Genomic DNA, 12404 nt, shown 5'->3' with positions numbered 1-12404 from the left:
TGTTGCCTGTAAGCAGTTCCAGATCATTTGGGCACTTAATGTGGGTTATTAACCAAGCACTACTGTAATAGCTTAGGAATGATTAGGTTATTCACAAAATTAGGGCACTTAACCTCTAAGATCAGTTTTCTCGTTGTTCAGACAGAAAGAAAACAGACTGAGTCATACCTGAAAGCCTTCTGTAATCAGAAGGAACAATCTAATTTTTTTTGAATTAAAAGCTGTATCATGTAGGTGTGTTACAAAAGTATGATGGACTGCAGCACAGAATTTGTACATTCCAACTGTTGTGTGGCTATTTAATTACTATTTAAATTATTCTGGAGACTGAAACTATCCAGTGTCATACATGTGGTTGTATCCAACAACAGCAACAAAAATCATTAAATGTTGGATTGTATGTTTATTGTTATTCTGGTTTAACATGAATAGCAAGCAATATCAAAATTACTGGATCACAATATTACTATGTTAATACACTGTGCAGTACTCGTTACTGAAGCTGTGCAGAATATTTCGGAATCCCTTCAAGAGCTGGTGGTTGTGGCAGAGCTTGCTGCTTCTCTACTAATGTTCCTCCACATGTGGCTTTACTGCAGATTAGAGAAGGGGGTCTATATTCTCCTACCTATCTAGGTAGTTATAGACTGCAACAAGATTTTCCTGTAGCCTTTTATTTAGGTTCAACAAGCCTCAGCCTCTGTTTGTACCTCATATGCTACAGCTTTCTGATGGTGTCAGTGGCTCTTTACTTCGCTCTCTCCAATCTGTCAGTGCCTTTCTTGTACTGGGGAGCCTGAAACAGGATACAAGAGACTCGTCAATTCTTCCAAATTCTTAAACTTGTCTTGCTAGTCCAGTCTGGTCGAGGCCTTCACTGCTGCAAGGGCACATGGCTGATGTTTTGTGGCCTGATGGGACTCCAAGATCCTTTTCTGCAAAGCAACTCCCTGGTCAGTCACTGCCCCACCTGTAATTGTTGCATAGGCTTATTTTCTCTTAAGTGGAGGACTTTACAATTTTATTTCTATTTAACTAGATGATATGAAATGTTTAGAGAATATCAGTCTTCCTAGTAGTCAGTAAAAAAATTAAAAATAATAATCTTATGCTCCTTTGCAAAGTCAACTGTTTGTTTTAAGAAGAAATAACTTAGTCTTACATAGAGATTGAATGCACCATCTTTTTAAAAAATTTATATTACTTCAGCTGAACATGATTTTGAAGTTTTTGTCTCTTTCTTTACAAGTGATGTTTACACTTGCCCAAGTGATTTGGAAACTAATGGAATAATGGAATTTGTATTTCATAAAATCCAGTCCCAGAACTTTATTTCCCGTGTTACAGAAGTTGAGATGGAAACATGTTAAATCTGAAGATGCGCAGATTGTGCTGCCAGAGGATTTTAGGGTAGTGTTGTAATTGAGTAGTTTATGATAGTAACTTTGAAGTTCTTGGATTGAAGGCGTAAGAGAATTGCCAAGCGCTTTTTATAGGGAATTATAGTCATTTAAGGTTAAGAGGCTAGTGGCAGTCCATACTGATTAATGACAAATTAACTCCATAGTAGAAATACTGGAAAATGATTAAAATAATAAAACAGATACTGGGTGTGTGAAGACTGCGAAGGGTAGCCAAAAGCTACTTTACAGATACATTTGCACATGGCAGTGGATTTTTCTCCTGTTAATGATTATGGTTGTGCTAGTGTGTTCCCAAATTAAGAACAAATGTACTTGTAAAGAGAGGAGGGCTTTACTGCACAACCTTTTGCCTCCAACCCTACAGGTAGCTTTCATAAAAATCAGGAAGGTATTCCTTGTGGCTTTAAGCTTCTTGAGTGCAGTAGGTAGCCAAGTGAATGGTTGTTGCCTGTGAAAATTCATGTTTCCTCCGGTTCAGGTGTTGTGTGTTTGTGTTCATGGTTACCTTGTGTAGGGATTTGGGGCTGAGAAGACAAATCCAACAGGAAAATTTGAAGGGGATGACTCAGCTGTCATTCTAGCAGGTGGTTTGGATAGACAAAGTCCTTTAGCAGTGTAATGGCAAAACAATAAAAGCCTTGTTTCCCGATAATGTGTGCTGCTTGAGTTATTTGGAGGAATTGGGCTAATGAAAAATGTCACTAACTCTTCAGATTTGGGAATCTGGATTCAATTGTTATCTCCCACATTTTGAATGTTACTGCCAAGTTGATTTGTCATTTAAAATAAATCCTTTGGAATGTATTACAAATCAATCATAACAAGGAATGTGTACTATATCCTCAAAACAGCTGCTCTTAAATTTATTGGGAAATTATTTTTCTTCTCTTCTTCCCAAATTTTCGGAGATTCCATGAATTGTGTCCTAGCTGAAGCTTATTTTGATGCGAGTTCTAGGTGGTGTGCTGGATCCTGACCTGTTTGATTGTTAGGGGACCAGGGAGATTTGTATTAATTCCCAAGTATGTTGTTCTGTGTGACATACAAATTCTGTGCATCCCTGGTTGGAAAATAGCAAAAATGAGGAAGAGAAATGCATCTTCCCTGTAGAGTACATGGGGGGGGTGTTGGCTTAGTCATGATTCTTTTCAGAGCATTGGGTTTTATGCTGATTTGTTTGTCCTGAATGTGTATACCTTTGAGCTGGTATGTAGTAGGCACTTCGAAAACATAGCAGGAACAAAAACTGAATTTTATGTTTGAGGTTCTGTGACTAGAAATACATGCTTACCTTACTTATGAAGCAGTTGGACAGGAAAGAATCCTAGTGCTGTGTAACTTGGGTAAGGGCTGGCTTTTGAAGTGTACAGCAGTTAATTTTTCTTAAATACAGTATACAGTTTCTCTACTGCTCTTATTGAGTTCTTTATTAATATAAATGAACAAACATCTGAGGACTTGAATGAGGTTGCAGCTGTTGCTGTAGATTCCCTTTTCCTTAGATAGCAGGTTATTTTCACTTTGTGTGTATTTTCACTATGTGTAATATTTTCCTAGGTTAAAGATGAATGGATTAATAACTATTTTCCAAAATACTGCCCATCTAGGACTTGTGTTTGTGATTGACATACAAAACCAGCTACTGCAGTGAAAGTATTGGACATCAGAGATGATCTTCAGTTTTGTTGTTAGGAATGCCACTGTGTTTTATGCTTTAGTAAGGCTTTTGACTTTGGCTTCTGTGTGCCTAGAAAAGCCTAACTAGGCAACCAGAGGTAGTTCCAATGGGCAGCTGATTTAAAAAAATGCTGTAGTCTTGAAAGAGTTGAGGAATTAAGTTAGGGACTCACCTGGGTACGTTCAAGACTCACAACTATGATGAGGGCCCAAACTTCGGATTATTTTGGAGACTACAATGCATAGGGGATGCAGCAGGCAGTAAAATGACATCTGAGTAATAGCAACTTGCTACAATCTAGTAGTGTTTTGTTTTGTATACAAAAGGATTTGAATTTTGTGTGAGGATTTTTTATGTAAGTATTTAATTGTTGATTTGAAGATTGTTGCAAGACTTCAGTGTCCGATTGCCTTTGTTATTGGCTCTTTTCTAAGAGTTGTAACGTTTATTGCGGCGGAGATGTGTTGTCAGTTCTGATCTTGTGTATAAGGGAAGTATAGGCTCAGAGCTGTCTAAGATGAGTGTGTGTATTTGCCAAGGTATGTGAGTCTAGAAGACAGAAGCATGTAGTACTAAGTGGCAAGTGGATTTACTTCTCAAGTCATAAACTTTATACAGTCCAAGGAAGAAGGTGGGGATTGAGAACAGTGTCTGGATGTTTTGGAAGAGTTGAGTAGTTAAGCAGAATAATTATCAACTGAAACTGAGTAATGTAACAGAGAAAGCTGTGTACTCCTAGAGCTGTTTGAAGCTGCATAATGGCATGCTCCAGAGAATGTTGATGCTTTAAAACATTTAAAAGTCTGTCTTAAATTCACTAGATTGTCTTTAGAAAAGAATGAAGGATGAAACAATTCAGAGGGAATTCTTGCTATGAAGCAAGATTTGCTCCAGTTGCTCTAAGCATCCCTGTTTGTAATAAGTGTGTACATTGTGTGACTTAGTTTTCAACATCTACAAAATATGTATTGAATTAAACTGTTATTAGAACATAGCAGGACATGTTTATGAGTAAAGCTCCCTTTAACAGTTCATCTGAAGTCACTTTCATGATGTCTTGTACCATTCTAGTCCACTTCATGTTTCTATTCCCACTGAAATAATTCCTTCCATGTTTGTTTTCTTAAAGCTGCCACTATACCTGCATTGTCCTTAACATGTTCTGTGCTAAAAAGAAAAACAGATTCACAAGAAACCTAAAACCAAAAGCTTTAAAGCTGGTATAGATGACAGTTTCAGTTTCTTTTTGAGTGGTATCAACTTTGCTGCTGACACACTAGAAGAGACCTGTATTCCTTACTGGCATCTTCTTAGATGGTGGGACAATATTATCTGAATGTGAAATGACAAAGAATAGTAGCTGGGCTTCTGTACGTGTGGGGTGAGATAGATGGGTTGAGTAAGATCTAAGATCTGTTTGGCTCCATATAATATGCAAAATGCAGGAATTCAGCACAATTATAATTTTATGTAGAATGAATGTATCCGCACATAGGTATCTGTTGAAGTTAAATGTAAATTAAGTTCACCTTTACACCTAGTGTAATTTTCCCCATGTCCTTGACCCAGAGGATTTCTTTTCAAAGCTGTTTGCTTCCAGCAGTTCTTAGGAACGCTGATGTCTTTGAAAGCTAACCAAGATTAGATGTTAAGGTTTAGCTTTTTGTAGTTGAAAGCCACTAGTGGGCCCATACCCAGCTGCCAAACTTTATAAAGGAAACATAAAATACTATGTTGCCCACAAATACCAGCTGTAAACCACTAATGTCTGCATTAGTTCAGTAACTTCACAGTCACAAAGCTTAATTCACTAATGGGGTAACCTGTGGCAATCGGCTGCTTTGCAGTGGTGTTAGACCTGCTGTGAACGGGAGGAGGAAGTGTTACATAGTAGTTCATCAGACTTTTAGTCTGTTTTTCTTCAAATGGCAGATCAGCCTTGAGGGAGAGCACGCTGGGACAGGCAAATGCTTAGAAGGTGAATGCTGCTTTTTAAAACACACAGAAGCGGCACTTATCAATTAAATCCTAAATGGTTTAAGGAAAGAGAACCTTGTGAAGAATGGTCCCCTTAAAGTTAGAGTATTGCCCAAGTAATTTTGCTTGGGCAAATGGAAACCTTTGACTTACATACTAACCTTCAGAAGAGATTAATATAGAATGATTGATATTATGTATACAATACAGGCTGTGCCAATCGGCAGGAGTAGAGGAGAAAGCAATCTCAAGATATGTATTGATCAGGGAATGTTAAAGTCTTTTTCAGAATAGGGAGCTGCAGATTTCACCAGGGGAATGTTGAACAGCAGGAGTGTTCTTGGGGCTGAAAGTGGAGAGGCGTAGAGGTGATGTGTGGGATTGGTCTCAGGCTGGGCAGGAGGGGTGGGGTGGTGGAGAGATTGCGTTGTATATGACAGGAATGCAGTTCTGCATACACTTGTTCCAGTTGAGCAAAGCTGTGCTGAGAATTAAGTCTTACCAAAATGGACAAAAAGCGGTGCCAATGGCACTGTGGCATCTCATATACCTCAGCAGACTCCTGTCTGCCTTGGACTATTCTGACCAGCTTAGTGCTGTGCTTGGCTAGACCTTTTCTGAGATACAAGCACGGGAAAACTTCTGAAGGAATGACATGAAAAGCAGATGGGAAACTGCATGCGAGTAAAACACAAGCTATTTATGTGTTGTTTACTCCAGACTTAATTCTTTCCAATGCTGCTTGCAACGAGGTCACGCTGGTGCACCAGTGAGTAGTTAATGATGCACCAGGGTGGAAGAACTGAACTGAGAACAGAAGAGGAAATTAAGCTGGAAAATCTGAAAAATGTAGGCAGTGATTCAAAGGTATTCTTGGAGAAAAGCACAATTCAATTGACAGGATAAAGGCAAATGGAAGAGAGTGGCTAGTACTTGCAATCAAAGCGCCCTGTAGTTGTTTTGCGGGGTTTTTTTTCTTTAACGGATTTTTTTTAAATACGGTTGCCATAAGTCAAGCAAGGATACTGTCTGTCTTGTTCATATAATGGAAATGTAGGGAATTTTTTCCCATCACCTCCTTATCATTATCCTTAGTTCCCATCTATGCTAAAGAAAATGGTTTCCTGACAGAAGAATGTGTTTATTATTGAAGGATGTCCGTGCTAAGATGCATAAAATAACTCTTAAAAGTTTATTTGGTCTGTTTCTAAACCATTTCATGACTTAAAAAATTTATTAGTATTATTTGATGTTTGTCAATAACCATCAGAAATAGATTTCAATATTATAAAACACTTCTGTGCTCTACTGTATATTTTATATTGCTTCAGTCCAGTCTTGCTTATACCTTAGACAGATTCACTGTAAGATTTGATACAAAGCTTGAAAAAGATACGCAAAAATATTATTTATTCCATGCCTATATGGCTTCTATTTTAATGGCAGAATTCAGGAAAAAAATCTCATTAGTCTGAGTTTTAGGTTTGGTTTCTTTTTTTTAATCCTTAATCTGTTCTTTCTTCCTGTTGACTGTGGCAAATTAAGTTGCTGTGGAAGAGATGGAGATCCTAAACTGTAGCTGGTTTGTTCCTGGTACAAATCCTGTAGACATATAGGCTGGGGTTTTTGTGAGCATGAACTGTAAGCTTAATCATCGTCATTGCAGACTTTTAAGTACCGGACTACCCTCAGTTATGAAGTGGCTCAAACTGTGTTGAGTTTACTTTGTGGTGTATTTTTTTTTAAGTTTTTCTTTTCCACTAAGTGAATGCACCAGCATGTTAAAATGACATTAAAAGGAGCTTAATTCCCTATCTGTTTGCATCTGCGATTTAGGGAACACATGAGAAAACAATTATACATGTTTAGGAATACAAAGAGTTATTTCCTCAGATGAATGAGTACAATTACCTGTACTCATCTAAATATTTACACTTTTGATAAGTGGAGGATGGTGTTAGTATTGGGGAAAAAACTCTTTATTATCATGGTTAGAAGCATTTGGGGAATTTAGTAGATATACTAAAAAATCAGTCCGGTTTCTTCTCTGAATATTGAAGATGTACCTTTTAACAAGCTTAAACTTCAAAATGTGTAACTGCCTTTATTTGACAATGTGGTTCATACTAGAAAAATGAAATTTGTTACCATGACAATTGCTTTTTATTTAATGCCTTAGACTATTACTTCATGTTGGCAGAAAAAAGTGATCTTGATTCAAAAGAAATAATCATTTATGCTTGAACACTCATGAATTTCTTAGTAGTTCTATCCTACTAACAGGATAGAACTGACCTCCTGTGAGGTGAAAAAAAACTGAGTTAAGTAGTAGCCACACTTGGAAGGCTTGTATGGAACTGTATGTATGATAGAAAATTACTGGAAATTGTGCCAGCCAGGAGCGCTTTTCCTCCTGTAGGATGACATATGAATGATTACAAATGATCCAGCTCTTCTCAATGCTTCAAGAGCTTTTGCATTTTGTTTGCAGTATTACTTGCTAGGCACTTAGAAGCCATCCAAGACAGCCATCTATGCAGCATTTTTCAGAATACAAACGTGATAGTTGAGGCATTCCTGGAAGTTCTGACTTCTCTTTCTTCCTGGAATTCCTTCTTGTACCTAGAGAAATAATCAACTTGAAACAGCACTTAGGAACACCCATCTGATTTTCACAAATTATTTCAGGATCAGGGTTTGTGCAGGTGTCAGATGATTGCCCAATGTACTTAATCCTGTAATCTTGCTTTTTTGTCATTGAATTTTGCTAGAAAGAGGAGAGAAATTGAACCTTGTAATATGAAAGAGTTGTATCCTGGTGCACGTTAATGCAGGAACTACAGTAAAAAATAATTGCATTGGAAAAGCCTTTACTTCCTGCTGTGGAGTTGTCATCTCATATTCTCTTTTTAAAAATGAATGTCTAGCTTCATGGCTAACTTTCCATATTAGATTGTTTTTATTCGATGGCAATAGACAACAAAACTTATCAGAATGTATTTATAGTCTCAGGATCTTTAGAAAAATATTGAATGCTTTTTTGGCATGAAAGCTGTTACCCCAAAGGCTTGTATTTTTGATATTTAGCAGCTTTTGGCAGACATAAAAAATGACTTGGAAGAAAAAAGTTTACTCCAATGTTAGAACATTTATTTTTCATAAAAGGCTTCTTGTATCTAGGAAACTGACACTCAGAACAAATCTGTGGTGACTTTATGGAGAGTATATCTGGTTTGCTGCTTGTGTTAAAGTAAGCATGGCTGACAACCAGGAAGAAAGCCTAGCTCTTTGTCTTTTTGTCTTGTCCCTGTTGGTTAGCAATAGGTCAGGAAGAACAATCTGGTCGGGGTCGGGGGGGGGGGGGGCGGAACCCAACAAAAACCAGATCTCCAACAATGGGGCACGTTCAACCAGGAGAACTTTAAGGGTGCCAAACAAAGGCAAGTCTAGAGGAGAGAAAACAGCAACAAAAGACCTATAGCACCAGCAGGTATTTGGTATACTCTTTTGAAATAAAATGACAGGAAGACTCTGTACCTTGGGAAACAAAAGGAGTTATTCTTGGTCTGTTGTGACTCTGAAGGCTCTAAAATGCTAAAGCTAGTGTACTGAGAATAATCCTTAAATATAGGATCGGTCTTGCAAGAAGGATTAGCTTATAAATTACTTTATTTTTAATTAGACTCAACTTTGAATTGAATAGAATTTGTCTCAAACCAGAGTGTTTTATTATGATGTCCGTTCTATTAAGATATAAGTTTAGACATGAAAATATTCTGCATTTTTAGTGTGCTCACTCCAAAGAAAAGCTGCAGAAAAGTGGGCAGCTCAAGGTCTAGTTACAGTGGGTTTTCCCTGTTGTGGAAAAGATGCCAGTTACTTATTAATTTTGAATCTAGAGTATAAATTAGCACAGAGTGAAGCAGAGTGCAGGAGGTAATACTTGGTATGTGACCACATGAGGAAAATGTGTTGGCGCATAACAGAGGTGTTAAGAGATTGGGAGTTTAAAGACAGAAGGTAGGAATTGGCAAAGGGTGAATGCACATGGGAAACAGGTCACTGTGATTAACAGTATCTTCTGAAAACCAGTATTTCCAAAAAGCTGGCATCAGGAGGCTGCCCAGTTAATATGCTTGAAAAAAACACACTATAAGCTGTTCTGTAACTTTGCAAATCTTCCAATCATCTGGGTAGAACTACACTTAGGAGTCACTAAATAAAGTTGTTCTCTCCTCAAGCTCTGTGTAGCCAAAGTTTCTGCAGCAGGCTAGACTCACGTGGGTTTAGAATAACCCGAGTTCAATTTCATTTTGGGGCTGAGTACTCTGTTTTATCTGTATTGTACCCATTGAGTCTTGCGTATTTTTAGCCTCTTACAAGATTGCAGTCTTGAGGGAGAAAGAAGCATATAGTAAGCACCAATACTAGAAATAAAAATGGAAGAAACTTCTTGTATGAGAACAACCTACTCAGAGGAGGAGGCAAAATGCATCAGGATTGATGACTTGGTTTTTGATATTTTAATGGAAATGTTAGTTTGCACAATTTGAGCAGCTGATAGATGTTCCCAATGATGAAGGTTCTTTCTGCTAACAGAATTTTGGCTGTCAGTGTCTGAATGTTGGTTTCCTTTTCCTCTGCAGTGATCTAGAAAAAAATAACATCACAAGAATCACAAAGACGGACTTCACAGGACTGAAGAATCTCCGTGTCTTGTGAGTATAACACAAAACTTGTCTGTCTTTACAAGACTATTTTAGGGTGCTCGTACTAAGAATGTCCATAATTCTAGAGATGAAATAATTTCATGTTTCATGAAACAACTTCATTTCATGAAATAATAATTTCTGCACACTATTCAGTTATTAGTATTCTTTTTAAACCAGCAACTGGAACAGTTTGTGATGTGAAACACTAAATTTTAGTTCCATGCTAAAAGTCTGAATGTAGTTTCAGAGCTATTTAATTGTTTGTATTTCTTACTGGCTTTTCGTAAATACTGTGGTAAAAACTTTGGTCCACTTTACAATCCCTTATGCATAAATCCATTCTAGCAAAACACTAGTGAATAGGACTTTGAGCTTTTGGTCACTTTAAGGTACAGTCCCATTAGTAGCACTTTTGCAGAATATTAAGGAGAACTTGATTAAGGATAGCTCCTAGAAGTTGTATACAAGGAAACCTGTGAATTTTTTTAGTCTAATATGAGAACTAATAAATACAAAAATTTTAGGTGGTGCTGTCTCTTGATCTAAAAGTATCAGTTGAGAGCTTAACTGTACCTCTAAATGGGCCTTGAACATCAAAAGGAGACGCATCAGTCTACAGAATTTGTCATTCCTGATTTTCTGTTTTCTCTTCTGTGAACATCAAATGGCACCACTAATTTAGTGATGAATATTAGGACTACTTCATAGATATTTATTGTAGTTATACATAGACCTTTTTTCTTAAGAAAATAATCTTGGGTTAAAAGAACAAGAAATAAATTTTGAAGCTGTTTCAGTCCTTTCAGAAAAGTTGGAGGTTCTGTTTGAAGTAAACTAGCTTTTCCCCTTTGTCCTGGTTTGAGGTAAAACAGAACCAATTTTCTGGTTTGTAATTTTACTTTTTAGCTGGGTCTCATCTAACTGACTAAAGTCTGAAATTAACAGCGTATTGTTCAGAAACTGTTCACTCTCAGAGTGATAAGACCTGGTTATACCAAGGAATGGTATGCACAGGGGCTCTTGCTTAGACTTATTGCTACAACAACCAAGGTCAGCTAACTTTGCTGTTTGCCCCGTTAGAGGGTTGGAAGTGGAGAAGTGTAGAGGGGTCCCACCTGCAGGGAGGAGCAGAATGGGACAGGTGACCCAAAGCTGACCAGCAGGGTATTCCATCCCACCTGCATCACACTCAGTATAAAAGCTGAGGGATCAAAGGGACAAGGCTGCTTTGGTTTGCTCTTTCTTCAATGGTCGATGTTTGAGGAGGACCCTGTCTGTTCATCTGCCTTTGATCCGGATCTGAGCATTCCTGACTCTAGTTCCGGAATTCAGCTCCTGTCCCTCACTGGCTCCAGTCTGGGACTTTCCCTGTGTCTGCGGATGGCGCGATCGTCATCCTGGGAGCTGGATACGGTTTTGTATATATTGTATACTGTTTTTTTCTCTTTAATTTTGATTATTCTATTATTATTTCTTCTTTCCTTATTTATTATTTTCATTAAAGTAGTTTAGTTCTTTTTCTAAACTCATAAATCTCCTTCTCTCTTCCCCTCCTCTCTGAGGAGAGATGGGGGGAGGGCCATCTGTTGTTCTGATTGGCCAATCTGGCCAAAACCACAACACCCTTGAAATTTCTCTAACAGGTTTTCAGAATTAGCTCAAGTAGTTTAGATACCCTTCACATCAACATAGAAGCAGACATAGATATTGATGTCTCCGCAAGAAATACTGTGGGGATCTGGTATTTGCTTTGTGGAAATTAAGTTCATTGCATTATTTTTATATTTAAAATCACATATATAGCTTTAAATATTTAGGGACATATGAGAGGCAAAAAAAAGACAGATGAGGGAAACAAAATAATTTCGAATGTGATGTACAGAGTTAGTTGAGGCTAAGCTCTTAGGTTGTTAGTATTTCTGGAGCTCCCATTTAAAGTAACTTAGTTTCTGACTTCACTGGGCTTGTATTTGGGTGCACTGAGTGCTACTGTAGTGATGCAAACTTGCCAGTTTCTCAGAAACATTGTGATGTTATTGGGGAGATCATATACGCATGTGTGTAGATCTATATGTTTAAAAGCAATGGCTGAGATGTTTTTATTGAAAATGTTTCTGAAACATGCAAGGTATTTATGTTAACAGTAACCAATGGGTAAGTTCAAATTTCTAATTTCACTGTTTCAAAAAAAAAAAAAAGAAATAATTGATATCTAGTTCTGTTTATCAAGTGCAATTTACATAATAGGGACTATGTTCTGTGTGTTTGTGCCACCTAGTTCACTAGCAGTATTTTACTAAACTCTTGTGCTTAATTCCAAGTTTTAGTAACCAAGACACCATCACTGTCAGAGGTCAGTTGGTTTTACCGCTCTGACCCTTTCTTCTGAGAGAAAAAGCTATCAGAAGTTAAGAAACGCCCAAGTAATCTCACCAGCACCCCCTGAAAATTCTCTTCTGTAATTCTTAAGATTACCTTCTGCAGTCAATGTTTTGCTTTGTGTATCTTCTAAAATAAGTCCTTAAAACTGCAACTGTTGAACTGTTGCAGTTATTTAGTGATAATTCAATCAATGAATTAATTGAATCCTGTCACTGAGAAGGCGAGTCTTTT

At 37.5% G+C, this 12404-nt stretch overlaps 1 protein-coding gene across 2 annotated transcripts in view; it reads left to right on the top strand.

Moving 5' to 3' along the window:
• Nucleotides 1-12404, top strand: part of SLIT3 (slit guidance ligand 3) — a 519652-nt gene that overhangs the window by 16676 nt on the left and 490572 nt on the right. For both annotated transcript variants that reach the window (XM_054216868.1, XM_054216869.1), the window contains one exon: nt 9726-9797. In XM_054216868.1, the coding sequence (XP_054072843.1) occupies nt 9726-9797 (72 nt within the window). The remainder of the gene's footprint in view (nt 1-9725; nt 9798-12404) is intronic.

The sequence above is a fragment of the Rissa tridactyla genome, chromosome 11 (genome assembly GCF_028500815.1).
Source record: "Rissa tridactyla isolate bRisTri1 chromosome 11, bRisTri1.patW.cur.20221130, whole genome shotgun sequence".
Lineage (NCBI taxonomy): Eukaryota > Metazoa > Chordata > Aves > Charadriiformes > Laridae > Rissa > Rissa tridactyla.
This window is presented reverse-complemented; position numbering and strand designations above follow the sequence as displayed.